At 35.0% G+C, this 20,640-nt stretch overlaps 1 protein-coding gene across 1 annotated transcript; it reads left to right on the top strand.

The window, feature by feature from the left end:
- The first annotated feature begins 1,090 nt into the window (after positions 1-1,090).
- On the top strand, positions 1,091-8,411 carry LOC110460838. The gene is made up of 3 exons (XM_021514016.1): positions 1,091-1,466; positions 4,961-5,131; positions 6,514-8,411. The coding sequence occupies exons 1-3, from the start codon at positions 1,262-1,264 to the stop codon at positions 7,017-7,019; spliced, it is 882 nt and encodes a 293-aa protein (XP_021369691.1). The 5' UTR covers positions 1,091-1,261; the 3' UTR covers positions 7,020-8,411.
- The last annotated feature ends 12,229 nt before the right edge of the window (positions 8,412-20,640 follow it).

Here is a 20,640-nt window from a genome sequence, read left to right on the forward strand (position 1 = left end):
AAGCTTGTAGTATCTGGCCTCATAACACAGTTCATACAAATAGCGTGAGTCAGATGGAGTTATCGAGAACAAAGCACTGACAATCAAATTTTTCAGCGTATAATAACTAAATAACACTTTTTGCACCTAGAGGCAGTTTTTCTATACCTTAGCTATAATAGTTTTTTTCAGAAATCGCTCCATTTCTGCATCGTGTTCCGACGCGTCACTCGAAATTGTCGGCCCGAAATTGTCGTAATTTTGGAATCGCCAGTATATCTAAGTTACTGATTCAATTTTATTGAAATATCTTGACAGTACATTAACATGACAATACAATGCAGGTGACAAATGCTCAGGTAGAGGTACATGTATATTGTATTAAGGTAGATGGCGTTAGAGTTAGACAAACGTTACAATAAAATAATTTTAAAAATACAAAAACAATAATACTTATATTACCGCTCTAGTAATACATGTAAAGTTTGAAGGATTTTAACAAACTTATAAAAACTTATAATTAATACAAAATATTTACATACTGACACAGATACTCTAGCGACGGGCTGTCTTAATTACGCCATCCACTGGGAACTAATTGTACTGGATTACAGGAAGAGATAAGGGTATAGGAGGCACCATGACCCCGTACATTAGTAAAAATATACTTCAAACAAACACTTTGTTCTCTTGGGTGTGATATGATATCAGCCGTCACGTCGAGTGCACAAAGGGAAATCCCTAATTCTGCAGAGGTTCCCCACATTAGTCGCCTCTTACAACAGGCAGTGGTCAGCTTCCTCAATCCCCGATCTGCACGGGTGATATTCAAAAAGAACATTTTCCCAAGCAAACCAGTTCCCAAGTAACATCAATTTGTCAACATGTTCTGGCCTACATAAACATCGAGTATATATACGTAGCTTTGCTGATCTTGGTGAATTTCGTGGCCCGCTAAATCATAATGAAACTGTACAGTGTAGACAATGAAGACATACCTTTTGTTGAAACCATTGTGTGAACAAAACTAGTCATACATGAATGACTACCAAGCCAGCCCACAATACATCAACCGATTACCTTCACTTCACACTCTAACGAGTAAGGATACATAAAACACAAATTTACAGGAAAAAGTCAACCGAGGAATGTAGACGACATTCAAATAGGGCGTGTGTATACACCTGTGTATTTTGTATGCGAGCGCAAACTCAAATATACCCGTAAGTATTGTAAACGGAATATACAGGAGGCTCGGTAATCCCACACGGCTCCAGACAACATGGCGCAGGACATTTCTAACCGCTGGATCCTTCTCATCGTCCTCTTCATCGCCCTCGTCTTGGCAGCTGCAGGGTTTGGCACCCCGAATTGGTACAGAGGTGTTGTGTTAAACACCGTCTCTTTCACAGCAGGATTCTTCGATGTGTGTGTTTCGTCGACATGCTACAACTATATAGACTACCTTAAGCTGACAAGATACAGTGGTAAGGTTATGTGTGTTGTGCTTGTTAATTTATTGTGCATAAGTTCAACCTGGTACAGTGTTAACTGTTGAGGATATTGTTATTTTAGTTATTAGTATCATCAAATACTAAAATGAATATGACACAATACATTGGTAAGGAGATCATTGTTTATTAATAAAAACGGACAAGACAGCATANAGGAACGCTGTTTGGTGTGTATAAGGAACGCTGTTAAATGTGTATACGGAACGCTGTTTAGTTAGTATAAGGAACGCTGTTTAGTGTGTATAAGGAACGCTGTTTAGTGTGTATAAGGAACGCTGTTTAGTTTGTATAAGGAACGCTGTTTAGTGTGTAGGAGGAACGCTGTTTAGTGTGTATAAGGAACGCTGTTTAGTTTGTATAAGGAACGCTGTTTAGTTTGTATAAGGAACGCTGTTTAGTGTGTATAAGGAACGCTGTTTAGTTTGTATAAGGAACGCTGTTTAGTGTGTATAAAGAATGACTCTTATCGGCAGAAGTCATGGTTTGAGTGTTTAAACCTTGTTAAATATCGTGTATAAAGTTTAGGTTCGGCATTATATAGCATAATACCCCAATCCTTATCACTAACATTTATTACGAAAAACACCAACACTTTAACTATGTACCTAGCGGTAGTGCTTAATAAGTCTTCTTAAGAACAACCATGAGGTCATTACTCACCCGGATGAATACCGTGTCAGACAACCGGTTATACGATACTACAAATGTAATAGACTAGGCTGTTTGAGATCAGTTTTAGGGTGTAACAATTTGTTGGTGGAGTTGCCGAACAACTTTCGTCGGACCATCTAACCGTAGCGTTACGAATACAGTAAAAATAGAATAGAACGGTCGGTTTAACACACGGCTATAACGTGAAAGCCTTCGTTATGATATAGACTATTTTCTTACGCGGATCACCTTTGGGTGGATACAATTTCCTGTTTATGACGTGACCTGGCTTGAACAGTTGTTCTTTCTTTGAGAAATACATTCGAAATTAGAAATATTCATTGTCAAGTTGTTGTCAAAGTTTTCTCAGTCTCTTCTTGAGTATTTTCATACTGACAACTCATGACAATGAATTTATCACTCTACCGGTAAGTGGTATATAGTACCATATAGACTACAAACATTGATGGCACCTACCTTTCCATATACAGTACAGTACGATATACGTTAAGTATAGACAGATCTTTTATTAGCATTCGTACAATTGACCTCACCACAATATAATCTTGAAACTTTTTAATTCTTTTTCAAGACCGCTGATAGGGTGAAACTTCCACAAAAAAAAATTGATGCTAATTTTTTCACAAACCTTGATGGATTAATCTTCCACGTAGATGTATGGAGTTTTGTAGTTTTCCAAAATGATGATTATACCAGTTACATATACAAAGCATTCCGATATATATGCACTCTTCACAAATAATTTACCACAGACATGTCATTTGTATAGGCCACAGAAGCCGTCCGTTGTATTGGTTGCAAAGATCTCATTTGTTAGCCATGTATTAATGACACATACAAAGTACACTTTTGTACTGACCACGACGTGTCTTGTTGGTCACAAAGATGACATGGCATGTGCTTTGTATTTTCCAAGGACATGTATTAAAAACTAAATGTATTAATGTACTTTGTATTGAACACCTGCACTTATACTTTGTTATTCTTCATTGACCACTTAAGACTTAGCTTTTTAACCGTGTTATTACTTTATATAAAAATTCATCATAGTTTGTACGGGCTACAAAGCCACTTAAAATGTCCCGACACAATTCCTTGAACTGGTTACGGTTACATAATTATAGACTTTTGTACTTGTGAATATAATGCGATATGAAGCTGAAAAAGTGATATTGACCAAGGCGAAGCCGTGACATCCTATAAACCATCAAATCAGTCTAACTGTTGTATGATATGACATCATATAAACTATCAAATTAGTCTAACTGATGTATGATATGACATCATATAAACCATCAAATTAGTCTAACTGTTGTATGATATGACATCCTATAAACCATCAAATTAGTCTACCTGTTGTATGATATGACATCATATAAACCATCAAATTAGTCTAACTGTTGTATGATATAACATCCTATAAACCATCAAATTAGTCCAACTGTTGTATGATATGACATCCTATAAACCATCAAATTAGTCCAACTGTTGTATTATATGACATCCTATAAACCATCGAATTAGTATATATATTTATTTTTTTGTAATTTTTTTCATCAATATATTGTACAATACATAAGTACAAACAATTCTTATCACATAATCACTTACACACACTTTCATTCTTGACATTCTTACATACATTTTAAGTAGTGTACATGCATTTTATATATTAGAATAGAAAGATGGGAAAGGAGAACAGAAACATAGGAAAGAAGAACAGAAAGAGAAGAAAGAGTTTGAGAAATAAAAGAGAGTTATACGCAGATCTGTGTTTTTATTTGCATTGCAGTATCTTAGTTAAACGTGCAAAAGATACTGAAATTTCTAGTGTAACTGATAAGATAATTTCGGCTAAGCACTGTCAGACAAAATATCAAAATAGACACCCGGTATATGTAATCAAGTTAGTATATAACTTGTATATGACATCATCTTAGTCATCAAGTTAGTATATAACTGTTGTATGGTATGACATCATATTAGTCAACAAGTTAGTATATAACCTGTCGTATGATATGACATCATATTAGTCATCAAGTTAGTATATAACCTGTCGTATGATATGAGATCATATTAGTCATCAAGTTAGTATATAACTGGTGTATGATATGAGATCATATTAGTCATCAAGTTAGTATATAACCTGTTGTATGATATGAGATCATATTTGTCATCAAATTAGTATATAACCTGTTGTATGATATGACAACATATTTACCATTAAAATAGTCTAAAACGTTTTTAATTGTATTCAATAGTAAAGCTCTGTTTAGAAGAACAATCCTGCTGAAAAATCCAATATTGTTTTATTATTTAAATAATGACCAAACCTATGCGTTTTACGACGGTTGTAGAGGGTTTCCCCGAAAGGTTTTATTTGGATATAAATATTCACTCAAATATGTATTTATATTTTTATAACTTCCAAATAAAGAATCTGATAATGAGCAACAACAGCAATGCTACAAAACGTCAAACTATTTCATAATGTGGGCAGGGCACTCAGGTTTGATATACACTGTGTAAGACGTTTAATGTTGTCGCAATCAGTGACCGTTCCAAACACGAACGTTTCAAGCTTTCTGACTGGTTATTGTATGTACAAATGTACAAAAGTTGTTTTGTGTTCGGTATTTTAATTGGAGGTGTTTGATATTTCACTAATGAAAAATATCTAAATAATATTACTCATTGCAGTAAAAATTAATACTTCTTTTATGAATGATTCTGAATACTTACGAAGTTTTATTTTTCTTATTTTAATTTGATAACTAGAGTACTTCCATTGACAGATGACTACGTCGGCTGTATAGTGTTCCACGTGTTCGGCCTTGTCCTGGCAGCCGCTGCTGTCCTCCTCGTCCTGTGTGAAGTGTTTAACTGTGAAGATGACTGCGGGGGACTCAATTGCCACTCGATGCGGAGGAGATTCATGTATGTCGCCTGGCTGTGTCTCTTAGGCGGTAAGACATCCTCCAATATCATAACACATCTTATAATATGAACAGTATGACCATCGCACATCTTTAGCATCAGGGCCCAGTTGTTAAAAAGGTGATTAGCCTAATCACTGTTTAACGACATTTTTCAACCTCTAATAATTTGGTTAATACACAAGGTAAAAGTTTGTAATTTTGTATGCAGTTTACTCCTCTAAAATATTTGCTATCGCGAAAGTGTAAACTCGGTTAATAGCTTTGTTTTAAAGATACAAAAACAATAAGATTTGCGCTAATCACTGATTAAGGTAATCACTGTTTGAACACCCGGGCCCAGCTTTAACTTTTACATAGTTTAAGTCTAAATACATCGTATTACGATGACCGATAGCGGCCGCCAAATTACAACAACAAACTAACTGTTTGGGTATTGTTCATTTCATGCAAGTACAGTATAACTACACACTATTGTCAAATATGTGCATGTACTTGTTTGAAACTTGTACGTGTTGTCGGCAATCTTAGAAACGTACCTGGCTTAAATGGTAATAATAATAATAAACTTGAGTGAGGAATTAAAAAGCTGTATGTCGGCGATCACTCATTTGCACTCTATAACCTGAAACTACGCAAGATTGGGCCATCTCAGTCGAGAGCTAAGAATTTGTAACATAATCCAAATTGAGACTTGAGATAGCCTCGATCTCGCTCAATAACAGGTTATTTATTTCTTTTCTCACTCCTCCTTTGTTCGAAATCTTTTAGCATTACATCTTTGGCGCCAAATGTTAAGTAAAGTTAGTTGAGAGACGAAATCAAATCAAAAGGGGTGTAACATGAGGCATCCCTGACTGAGATGTGAGAAATCTAAATACTCGTTATCTCCCCTTTGCTCTTTTTATTTCCTCAACCCCTACCTGTTCTTATTTCCGGACATTTACGATAAGTTACAGTGAGAGAGAATTAGAAATTATTATGCATGCAATGAAATTGTTTATGAATGAAACAATAAGTATAATTAAGGGGAAATCGGTAAGAGAGCACTCCAACTTCAACATACTGTATAAACTTTATTTATTTTACAATAATTATTAAACAAGTTATATACAAATTATGATAATCTCTCTTGTTGGCCTGGCTGTCAGTTCATAGATGGTCTTAGTGTGGGAGGAAGCCGGAGTACCTGGAGAAAACCTCTTTTCTTTATATGGATTGTGCGGGGTTCACAAAAATGTTAATAATTATTTATAAAACTACTCATTAAAAGGTGCAATTACCTGCGTGTGTGTTACGTTCATCGTTCACATCTACGAGGTACCTCCAGGTGTATGCTAACTCAATAAACGTCTTTAAGGTAATTGATGAATATGTTTATTCACACACTAATGTCTGAATGTTTTATCCAGGTATCTGCCTGATGGTCACGGTGATTTGGTTTTATGTGGCCGTCATACGGGACGGTAACGGAAAAGGAAACCTTGCAGGAACCTTTGACTTGCAGGCCGACTACTCCCTCGGTCTAACAGCCGCAGCTAGCGCCATTCTCATTATAATTTCTTTATTCATCTTTTTTCTCAAACGTCATTTCACTGACGAAGAGGAACCCTACAAACAACGCCCTAGAATGATGCTGGAGCCTGTGTACCGACCTCCGAGCCCAGAACCTCTCCGTACAATGTCTTACGAGAGACCTGTTCATTCCAGATCTATCGCGGCGGCACCGCAAACTTACAGAATAGAACAGCCAGCACCTAGATACGAAGTAGTTGATAGACCCGCCCCTGTTCGTCTTAGCACATCCATCCGACCGCCGTCTCCAACCTATGTGTCCGCTCCGAAAACGTACAGGTACTCAACTGCGGAGGAACCAGCCTACGTCCCCAGGGCGACCTACGCAGAACGCCGGTATTAAAAGTACACGAGGAGGGTGCCGTACATACTCTTATTTTTGACTGATTTTTTTTTCTCTCTTTTATAAATGTTAATTAAAAACTAAAATTGAAATTATTTGATTTGAAATACTTAGCTTGGCTTATTGTCTATGCAATTAACTGCTTCTGTTGGCATTTGTAGTCAACAGGTATGCCAGTTACCTCCATTGAACATTGATATTGTGTGTGACCAAACAATAGGCAGTTCATTACTCATATTTTCGTTTAAAATATCGGCATTGTGAATGTTTGTAAGGTCATATATGTCAGACTTCATAAAAAGAAGTCTGCCAACAATGTTTAAGAGATTTTCTGATCACTTCTACAATTTGTGACATGGGTTTTTCCTTTATTTTAAAGTTTATGTGTATATAATTCCAGAATATTTAAGGCTTCTAGTTAAATGTTATCTTTATTTTTCGAAGAGGCAGAATACTTGAATATTTTCATTCGTGATGGCACGCTCTTGAAAAAATTGTATTCAAAAAGTATTTATGTTATGCAATATTGAAATGACCTCACTATATTGATACCGTTAACAGTAGAGATATGACATCCATGCTTAATTTGGTGGAGTTATGAAATGACAACGCCGTACAGCTATATCGTATGAACAGCGTGTATTAGTGTGAACACTATCAACTTGAAGAAAAAGAATAGGTACAACTGGCCGAGTACATTGAGTTAATATAATTTAGTTAATGAAATGTATTCTCTACAAGATAATTTACAGGGTTCGGAATGCATGCGTGTTGATTATCAGTCTAATGTTAGCACAAACGTTCGGTGTTTTTCTTACGTGAGAGTTTCAAATCGACTCTGAGTTGTGAACTTTGACCTGTTGTGTTGTTCATATATCTGTTTTTTTTCATTGTTATATTACAATTTGCAATACCCCTGTACACACGGACATATAATTAAGGATTTTTAACAATAATATGTCATATACAATAGCAGGAGATACGCTGATATTTCTGGGAGAAGAATATTTCTGTGTGGAATTTGAATTTGAAAACAAAATATATGAAGTTGAATACTCATTCATTTTCTTTTGTGTTCTTGCAAAATCCATGGAAATCATATGAGATTGTAAATGTGCTTAGTGTTGGTGTGTTTGACTGAGAGGTTGTTGTGATTACCTAGAATGAGCTAATGGAAATTCTATCGTTGTAATCTTCAATAATCATGGTCTTAAAATGGTTGAATTTGATTTATTTCTCAGTGAGGTACGAACGGATTCTGTGATAACACCTAAAACATCTTTCGGTTCTCTGGAAAACCTTTTACAATATTCAACACTTTTACAATCACACATGTCACAACTGTGTCACTGTTATACTTACATCAAATCTTATAATAAAATGTATACAACACCGATGTTTTAGTGATTTTTCTTTTCAATATACCAAGCATGCTTTCCTGATTGTTTGAATTATCGCCCTTGCAAAAAGTAATTAATATAAAACAAGAGCTGTTGGAGAACAACATAGCTCATTTCTTACAATATTTTATGTTAGTTAATAGCATTGGAAAAGCGTGCAGCATAGCATGTTGTAGGTTGCCTAACTGGTATAGTTATTTTGAACATCATTTTGTTGTTGCACAAAATATGTAACCATACCATACAATATATATAACCATACAATGTATGTAATCATACAAAATATGTAACCATACCATACAATAATGTAATCATACAAAATATGTAACCATACCATACAATAATGTAAACATACAATACATGTAACCATACAAAATATGTAACCATACAATATATGTAATCATACAATGTATGTAATCATACAAAATATGTAACCATACCATACAATAATGTAAACATACAATACATGTAACCATACAAAATATGTAACCATACAAAATGTGAAAACATACCATACAAAATATGTAACCATACCATACAAAATATGTTACCATACCATGCAATGTATGTAACCATACAATACATGTAACCATACAATACATGTAACCATACAATATATGTAACCATACAATATATATAACCATACAAAATATGTAACCATACCATACAATATATGTAACCATACCATACAATGTATGTAACCATACAATAGATGTAACCATACAATAGATGTAACCATACAAAATATGTAACCATATCTTACAATGTATGTAACATACAATATATGTAATCATACAATATATGTAACCATACAAAATATGTTACCAAACCAAACAATGTATGTAACCATACAATATATGTAACCATATAATACATGTAACCATACAATACATGTAACCATACCATAAATATATGTAACCATACAATATATGTAACCATACAATATATGTAACCATACAAAATATGTTACCAAACCATACAATGTATGTAACCATACAAAATATGTAACCATACAATACATGTAACCATATAATGTATGTAACCATACAATACATGTAACCATAGCATACAATGTATGTAACCATACAATATATGTAACCATATAATACATGTAACCATACAAAATATGTAACCATACAATATATGTAATCATACAATGTATGTAATCATACCATACAATATATGTAACCATACAATATATGTAACCATACAAAATATGTAACCATACAAAATATGTAACCATACCATACAATATATGTAACCATACAATATATGTAACCATACCATACAATATATGTAACCATACAATATATTGGCTACAGTGAAGTTGCAGTATTATATATATACACATATTGAGTGTGTATATCCGCACCTCACAATCATTATTACAATTACAGAGCTTTGAAATTAATATTTAGAAAACAAAATCAGTGTCATAAAAAGTTCCACATACTTTAGGCCCCTAAGATATAAAAAAAATATGGTTTAGCACATTGCTGACAGTCTACATCAGTACCTCAACCTTGTAACATTCAAAACCCGAGTCAATTAAACGGGTTTTGGTCCTTAGAATAGAAAAGAAGTTCAGTTTATCCCATTGCTTACACTCCATATAAATACATCAACCATAAACACGCCAACAACCTATAATCATGTGTTGTGATTCAGCAATGAACAAAAATATCGTGTTAAAAACTTTCGCTAAGTCCAATGGAGCTATTTACTTTGATCAGTTATGCTATGATGTGCTTATTACGTTGAGGCTTTCGAAAGGTTAAATTGAATTTAAATATTTTTAAAGTGTTAAAACTGGATATGGTAAATATATCGGTAGTGAGCGGTTCATCCATCTTCTCACACAGTCACTATTACACTGTCATTATTTCATTTCTTAAGTAATGGGTCATATTTAGATGCGATTTATTTCCCCTTAATGTCTATTAACGGGTGTCTGTTTGTACAGACGTGACTCAGCTTAGGGTATTTTGGACAGGTGTCCTGCTTTACAATTAACTCACAATACTCGGCTGACTTGTTCATATTCACAGGAACCAAATTGCATATTCATATATCTAATATTGATATTGTATATGCAGTGTAGCATATCATATCTTATTTGTATTTTAAGTGTATTTAAAAGTGTTAATTTTAAGTGGTTATATACCCATAAGGTAGATGTATCAATGTAGGTCTTATTCAGCACGCGAGCCTCTTTTATTACGCTCCAGATAAAATTGCTTTGACTAAAATTAACGCGAAAGGTGTCTAGATTGTGTTTATCATGTAGGTGATAAGATGGAAGCAATAATTAATCAAGACAAAATTGTTAAATTAAAAACGATCAAAGCACGACATGAAAGAGAAACAAAACAGATGTTTTAAAGGAATAAATTTCCACAATCCTTGTTTTGTTTATTTTAGAACTTTATTATTGGCGGAACAATGTTTGGAAAATACTATTGTTGTTTTAACAGTTTATTTCGCTGAAGGAAGTATTTCGTATGCATAAAACTTCTAAAGACGTTTATTTCATAAATACAACATATCTCATATAAAACACAGTGCTTAATATACTATATATGTTTAGAAAAACGGTTTATCTCAACATATTTTCCTTTAACTTTTAGTAAAAAATGTTCCTGTTCTTATTTAACTTCTTAATCAAACAATTTAGTATTGTTTCAGAACATTTTTTCTACAACGGATTTTTGTTGTTTTTGTTTTGTTTTGTTACTTAAACAGTAATAGTTAAACTGTTTATAGGCTGTGATTTATGTATGACGTTTAGAGTTTCAAAAGAATATTTATATAACTTCTATAAGTTTCTTGCTTTTAAGAAACACAGTGTGATATTTTAACGCAATTACTCGGCTTCAGGTATTTTGTTTGTACATCGTTCTTAAAAATATTTGTCTTACCCGGTTAACTTATCATGAAACAAATTACATAAACATCATGCATATATTGATATTGTATGCACAGTCTAGCACATCATATTTTGAGAGTAACTAAAAACATGTTAATATAAAAATGGTTACATACCCATACGGTAGATGTATCGACTCATGGCTGGGTTTCATTGCAGGATCCTCTTTAATTACGCTACTTTGATAAACACCAACTAGATAAATAATAACAAGCTGATAAGATGAAAGCAAATACTAATCATGTTTAGCCATGTGTAAAATGGTTATATAATGATGTACCTATTGAAATAGTTAACTCATTTACATTCCTTTGGGAGTTTTGTTTAATTATAATGGTTCCTTTTTACAAACTCGGACGAAACTCATTGAACATTGTTAAAAAACTGTGTTTTGGATTACTTAAAAGTATTAAACACCACTATTTTAATGTTGAAAATCTGTTTTCACCGTTTGATACGTAACGTTATATTGACAGCATACCTAACTATGGTTGCGAAGTATGGGGCCACCATAAAGGTGATATAACAGAAAAAGGGTTTTTAAATGATTTGTTAAAGAAAATACTCTCTGTACGCAAGACTTCATCACATGCTATGTTATATTTTAAACTAGGAAGATATCCAATGTATTTGACAAGAATAAATAAAATTGTAAAATATTGGTCTAAGCTCCTCATGTCAAATAAATATATCTTAACCTCATGTTATTACGTATTATTTGATGACTGTATGTCGGGTAATGTCAATTGGGTAACAAAGATAAAAGAGCTTCTATGTACTTATGGTTTTCCTGAGATACGGTATGCTCAGAACGTATTTAATGAAAACATGTTTATTTCTGAACTCAAGCAAAGAGTAAAAGATTGTTACCTTCTTAACACTTTAATACATTTTACCAATTCCTCTAAGTGTTGTTATTACAAACACTTAGTAGATACTTTAACACTGCAATATTATTTATGGAAACCTGTTACGGATAGATATAAGAACTTATTTGTAAATACAGGCTTTCATCGCATAGTCTTAGTATTGAATTTGGAAGGTATATCAATTTGGCGAGACACCTTAGAATGTGTGCCAAATGTAATAGTCGATGTGTAGAAGACAAGTTCCATTTTATTCTAGTCTGTACTTTTTATTCTGATATTAGATCAAAAGATATTAAGCCATATTTCTGGCGTCGCTCTTCTGTCTAAGGAAGGTAAACAACTTAATAACCTTGATATATTTTGTGTATTGCCACTGTCAGGCGTGACAGCTGATAGTAATATTATTGTGTCATCTTGTATAGTACATTCATTAATTGCACAATTTATAACAAGGATTGAAATTGTTTTACATCGTTCAGCCTCCGCTAGCTTGTATACAATTACTTAACTATGTTTAACATATGTATGTTATGACTCATATAAGCTGTACTGCTTTTGGAATAAACTGAATTGAATCAAATCATTTTTTAGAGAGAAAAAAAAACTCTATCAAAGATCAAGCCTTATAACTGCAGATGTACCATATATATGCATCAGAGGTCACGACATGGAGAGTGCAAAAACAATGTTTATAAAAAATGCTCATCTCACTTAAGTTAAGTTTACCTAATCGATGTTTCTGTATTGTTAGCACTTTCGTGTTGAAGGAATAATGTTTGAAAAATACCATTGTTAATGTCAAAAATTATTCACGGACAGATATCAAAAATCCAAACGTTTGTCCTCGGATATGAATGATATTAAGACACTTTTAAAGTCGAGGAAACTCCCTTATTTTCATGATAACATGTATGACAGTCCAATTGTGTCTGTTGATGCAGAAATCGAAATAAAGTAACCATGTTTTACCACACCATTTACCTGTATCGTCTATTTAGGACTCACCTGTGGTATTAAAGGTGAAAAGAATGCGTTTCTAACAATATGTAGAAATACAGAACGAGAAATGTATTTAACCGTTTATAACGTTACATGTTTACAACTAAAGGCAAAGCTTCGATACCTTACCCATTTAAAGGAGCTTGAACATCTTTCACAAACAGGTAACGTCAATAAGCATCAGTACTCTAATTACACTCCCTCCACCATGGAAGCTAGTGGTAAAATCAAGTATTTTTGTTTAGTTAAATAATATGGAATGCAAACCCAAAACTGGATTTTTAATAGAAATTACCAAATATATGTTTTAAATTAATAATGAAAGCAGTGGTGAACCAATAACATTAATCAATACTTTATTATGCTCTGATCCTTGACGAAAATAGGAAGTGACTTACTAGACCTACATCAGCCTTGTAATCTAATACATTGATTCACTTAAGTCTGGCACGCTTAAATATTGACTCCCATAAGTTAAGCATTGAATTTCTACAATCACAGTCTTGTACCCTGAGCATTTACTCCCTTAAGTCAGACACAATAAAACATTGACTCACTAGAGCTTGGTACGGTGAGACATTGACTCACTACAGTCTGGTACGCTGAGACATTGACTCAATTAAGTCTTGCCCACTTTGAAATCGGCTCACTGGAGTGCGGTACCTAAAACATTGACTCAGTCTAGTCTGTTACGCTTAGACATTGAGTCACTATAGTCTGGCACGCTTAGACATTGACTTACTACGACATTATACACCTTGACATTGACTTACTACGACATGAAATATCTAGATATTGACTTACTACGACATGATACTCTTAGACATTGACTTACTACGACATGAAACACCTAAACATTGACTTACTACGACATGAAACACCTAGACATTGACTTACTACGACATGAAACACCTAGACATTGACTTACTACGACATGATACACCTAGACATTGACTTACTACGACATGATACACCTAGACATTGACTTACTACGACATGATACACCTAGACATTGACTTACTACGACATGATACACCTAGACATTGACTTACTACGACATGATACACCTAGACATTGACTTACTACGACATGATACACCTAGACATTGACTTACTACGACATGATACACCTAGACATTGACTTACTACGACATGATACACCTAGACATTGACTTACTACGACATGATACACCTAGACATTGACTTACTACGACATGATACACCTAGACATTGACTTACTACGACATGATACACCTAGACATTGACTTACTACGACATGATACACCTAGACATTGACTTACTACGACATGATACACCTAGACATTGACTTACTACGACATGATACACCTAGACATTGACTTACTACGACATGATACACCTAGACATTGACTTACTACGACATGATACACCTAGACATTGACTTACTACGACATGATACACCTAGACATTGACTTACTACGACATGATACACCTAGACATTGACTTACTACGACATGATACACCTAGACATTGACTTACTACGACATGATACACCTAGACATTGACTTACTACGACATGATACACCTAGACATTGACTTACTACGACATGATACACCTAGACATTGACTTACTACGACATGATACACCTAGACATTGACTTACTACGACATGATACACCTAGACATTGACTTACTACGACATGATACACCTAGACATTGACTTACTACGACATGATACACCTAGACATTGACTTACTACGACATGATACACCTAGACATTGACTTACTACGACATGATACACCTAGACATTGACTTACTACGACATGATACACCTAGACATTGACTTACTACGACATGATACACCTAGACATTGACTTACTACGACATGATACACCTAGACATTGACTTACTACGACATGATACACCTAGACATTGACTTACTACGACATGATACACCTAGACATTGACTTACTACGACATGATACACCTAGACATTGACTTACTACGACATGATACACCTAGACATTGACTTACTACGACATGATACACCTAGACATTGACTTACTACGACATGATACACCTAGACATTGACTTACTACGACATGATACACCTAGACATTGACTTACTACGACATGATACACCTAGACATTGACTTACTACGACATGATACACCTAGACATTGACTTACTACGACATGATACACCTAGACATTGACTTACTACGACATGATACACCTAGACATTGACTTACTACGACATGATACACCTAGACATTGACTTACTACGACATGATACACCTAGACATTGACTTACTACGACATGATACACCTAGACATTGACTTACTACGACATGATACACCTAGACATTGACTTACTACGACATGATACACCTAGACATTGACTTACTACGACATGATACACCTAGACATTGACTTACTACGACATGATACACCTAGACATTGACTTACTACGACATGATACACCTAGACATTGACTTACTACGACATGATACACCTAGACATTGACTTACTACGACATGATACACCTAGACATTGACTTACTACGACATGATACACCTAGACATTGACTTACTACGACATGATACACCTAGACATTGACTTACTACGACATGATACACCTAGACATTGACTTACTACGACATGATACACCTAGACATTGACTTACTACGACATGATACACCTAGACATTGACTTACTACGACATGATACACCTAGACATTGACTTACTACGACATGATACACCTAGACATTGACTTACTACGACATGATACACCTAGACATTGACTTACTACGACATGATACACCTAGACATTGACTTACTACGACATGAAACACCTAGACATTGACTTAATACGACATGATACACCTAGACATTGACTTACTACATCATGAAAAACCTAGACATTGACTTACTACGACATGAAACACCTAGACATTGACTTACTACGACTAGATACACCTAGATATTGACTTACTACGACATGAAACACCTACACATTGACTTACTACGACATGATACACCTAGACATTAACTTCCTACGACATTATACACCTTGAAATTGACTTACTACGACATGATACACCTAGACATTGACTTACTACGACAGGAAACATCTAGACATTGACTTACTACGACCTGATACACCTAGACATTGACTTACTACAACATGATATACCTAGACATTGACTTACTACGACATGACATGCCTAGACATTGACTTACTACGCGTGATATGCCTAGACATTGACTTACTACGACATGATACACCTATATATTGACTAACTACGACACGATACGCCTAGATTTTGACTTAGTACGACATGATACACCTAGATTTTGGCTGACTACGACATGATACATCTAGATATCGACTCTCTACGACATGATAAACCTAGACATTGACTTACTACGACATGATTCATCTAGACATTGACTTACTACGACATGATACACCTAGACATTGACTTAATACGACATGATACACGAAGACATTGACTAACTACGACATGAAACACCTAGACATTGACTAACTACGACATGAAACACCTAGACATTGACTTACTTCGACATGAAACACCTAGACATTGACTTACTACGACAGGAAACATCTAGACATTGACTTACTACGACCTGATACACCTAGACATTGACTTACTACAACATGATACACCTAGACATTGACTTACTACAACATGATACACCTAGACATTGACTTACTACATCATGAAAAACCTAGACATTGACTTACTACGACTTGATACACCTAGACATTGACTAACTACGACTTGATACACCTAGACATTGACTAACTACGACATGAAACACCTAGACATTGACTTACTACGACATGATATGCCTAGACATTGACTTAATACGACATGATACACCTAGACATTGACTAACTACGACATGAAACACCTAGACATTGACTAACTACGACATGAAACACCTAGACATTGACTAACTACGACATGATATGCCTAGACATTGACTTACTACGACATGATACACATAGATATTGACTAACTACGACATGATACGCCTAGATATTGACTTACTACGACATGATACACCTAGACATTGACTTTCTACGACATGAAACACCTTGACATTGACTTACTACGACATGACATGCCTAGACATTGACTTAATACGACATGATATACCTAGACATTGACTAACTACGACATGATACGCCTAGACATTGACTTAAGACGACATGAAACACCTAGACATTGACTAACTACGACATGAAACACCTAGACATTGACTTACTTCGACATGATACACCTAGACATTGACTTACTACGCATTATACGCCTAGATATTGACTTAATACGACATGATACGCCTAGACATTGACTTACTACGACATGATACACCTAGATATTGACTAACTACGACATGATACGACTAGACATTGACTTACTACGACATAATACTCCTAGACATTGACTAACTACGACATGAAACACCTAGACATTGACTTACTCCGACATGATACACCTAGACATTGACTAACTACGACATTATACACCTAGACATTGACTTACTACGACATGATACACCTAGACATTGACTTACTACGACATTATACGCCTAGATATTGACTTATTACGGTCTGATACGCCTAGATATTGACTGGCTATACCTCGACATTGACTTATTTAAGCCTGCACACTTACATATTGACTGGCTTTAGACTTGTAGTCTTAGACATTGAATCACTACGACATGATACGCCTTGGTATTGACTTTCGACAGCCTGATACGCTTAGAAATAGTTTTTCTTTATACTTTATTAAGTGTATCATAAACAAAAAGAATTCAGTAAAAGGTCGTTACCACCTAGAATTAAACAACAGTAGGTCAATATCATGGTACAGAAAAATCACCCAACCCCTGTAATTCTTTACTCTATTGTTTAACCTTTCTATGGTGATATTCATTTATCGCAAATAGAATCAGATAAAGGTAGGCCATTGTAAACCCGTGTAACGATACCTCTTGCTATTGGGTTGATTTTTTTTCTTTTCACGAAGGGTGTGTAGAGTTAAGCATTGTGATATTTGAAAGGGTGACTATTGCAAGTTGTCATGTTCAAAAAGTGTGACAATCTACTGATCAACACTGGTAGTTAGTATCTGTCCTTCCCCTCACGTGTCGGGTAACATTCGGTGTACACTACAGAACGATCTTAGGTACAAGCAATCGACACACCAAACAAAGGGACACTTGACACTACCACCGACCTTTCTACGATGGTATCCATTTATTTCGAGTAGCACTGCCGCAACAAAGGTAAACCAGTGTAAACCAGTGGTGAAAACCAGTGTAAACCAGTGAACCTATACCTCTAGAACGTCAGTCCAGATAATTTCATATTCTTGTTCTTGTCACCAATTCGCCATGAACAAACAGAACTACAAAATGTATATCGCCTTTCTCTTCATGAAGATATTGTATGGCTCCAGTTGTTGGTCTTGCATTAATATAGCATACAACATTCATATATATTCAAGAAAGTATTATAATGTTTATCTATGGTGATGAATTGCTGAACACACCCGTCGTCAGCTGCAAATTTTTGTGTCATTCCAAAGATGCGTGGTTCTGAAAACAATGAGTTCTGCTTAACCCTGTTCCAAAAACTTTCATTGACACTGGACAGACTTCAAGATTTTCTGGCTTGGTATCCCAGCTGTGATGTGTTCTCACAATCATGTATACCTGCGTGTCATCAACGTAGATAGTGATAGAGAAGGGTATGACGATGACACATCTATCAAAGATGTTTGAAATATAGGCAATCATACTAGCGCCGTTTCCATGGAAACCAAAAACCAACGATTTTACCATCAGACGGAGGTCAAACGTAAGTCGTTTTCGGTGAAATTGAATATTCTTAGCTTTGCCTCAGCTAGTGTCTCGTTCGTGATTTAAAGTAATCAAATGTAGCATAAGTTCAATGTACTGAGCGAAAGCTGGGTCAGTGGTTCACCAATGTATTTGATACCAGCTGTGCTGCAAGACGTTTATACCAAATACTTATCTAAATTTTATTTCAACGAATAAAATAACATTGAATCGATTGTATTTCATGACGTTACTATACTTGTGATTGAAATAAGTATATGGTACAATAAGCTGGTGTAGAGGTTTAAAGCAAAGTTGTTTGGAAAGTAAAGAAACTATTCGACGTGAGTCTCTGGACACGAAGATTTGGTCTTTTTACAAAAAGGGTTTAGTTACGTTCTGACTAATTTGCTGTCTGCCTTTGTACCTCGCCGATCGAACAGAGGTACTCGTCTACAAGTGGCCTTTCAGATGGTGCTCTGAAATAGGGCCTATTCGTTTCTGCGGTACAATCGGTTTGTCTGTATATCCTGGCGGACTGCAAATGTTTATGCATGCCTTGCGAGGCTTTGTCAAGGCTCGCCTAAAAGCATGATTAGATTACTATGTTCGACATTATTTCATAAACGAGCAACTCTGGTCCAACCGGTTCAACCGTTTGGATCGCGATGTTGGCCGTGATTACTAGTAACTTAGCATAAAGCAGATTTGTGATCTTAAAGTCAGAGGGAAAATCCTACTATATTTTAGCATCATTAACCAACTTTTTTTTAATATGATCGTTCTATGCTGATTTTTTGTTCCTCATCGTAGTGCCATTTTTGCCTGATCTGACCAATTAATACAAATCGAAATATTCTTGTGTTGACCATAACGAGCCTACCTTACCAAATCAAGGGTTTTGTGAAGCTGTTGAAGAAAGTTTTAAAAGGTGTTTCGGAAATTTTGAACTTGAGGAAATACTACGTAAATTTCGTGATACAGGTTTGAACTTTGCCGTGTGGATGGGGTACATTTTTGCCCAGGTGACAACACTTACAGAGATAATAGTTCCTACCGAGGAAAAGAAAACCATGAAAACCATATATATAGTCATATAACGACCTGAAAATCGAGTCAATACTGAAAGGAAAAAAAATCCTAACGAACGTTTTCGTAGTTGATAATGATATGACAAGACGCCAAAGTCCAGTGCGGTCAGTTTCATTTTTTGGGAAAGCCTGTGGTAAAAATAACTACGACAGAAATAGCGCAACATCCGGGCCTTTTATTGAGAAGTAAACAGGTACAGCACTGTACGCTGTCGACCGGCAACACAATGCCAGTTACGAGTCTGAGTTCACACGTAACACATCCTTGAATTTACACAATACATCGCAACTAAGAATTATAAGTATCATAATATATACCTCTCATCAGATATTTCTGTTCCTATTTCGATTTGAATAAAAACGAACAGGTTTAATTAGAGCGCAGGGAGAATTTCAAACCGCAGAAAGTACGATATCAATAGATCACTCGATCATTTATAACGATGTTTGAGATTAAGATGATGTCGGAAGATGAATTTT

The sequence above is a fragment of the Mizuhopecten yessoensis genome, unplaced genomic scaffold, assembly GCF_002113885.1.
Source record: "Mizuhopecten yessoensis strain PY_sf001 unplaced genomic scaffold, ASM211388v2 scaffold10485, whole genome shotgun sequence".
NCBI lineage: Eukaryota > Metazoa > Mollusca > Bivalvia > Pectinida > Pectinidae > Mizuhopecten > Mizuhopecten yessoensis.

Bases quoted from the DNA above. Each gene is read 5' to 3' on its own strand.
- LOC110460838 (XM_021514016.1), top strand. From the start codon at position 1,262: ATGGCGCAGGACATTTCTAACCGCTGGATCCTTCTCATCGTCCTCTTC. The intron at 1,467-4,960 runs GTAAGGTTATGT...TTCCATTGACAG, and splicing joins TAAGCTGACAAGATACAGTG to ATGACTACGTCGGCTGTATA. The intron at 5,132-6,513 runs GTAAGACATCCT...TGTTTTATCCAG, and splicing joins CTGGCTGTGTCTCTTAGGCG to GTATCTGCCTGATGGTCACG.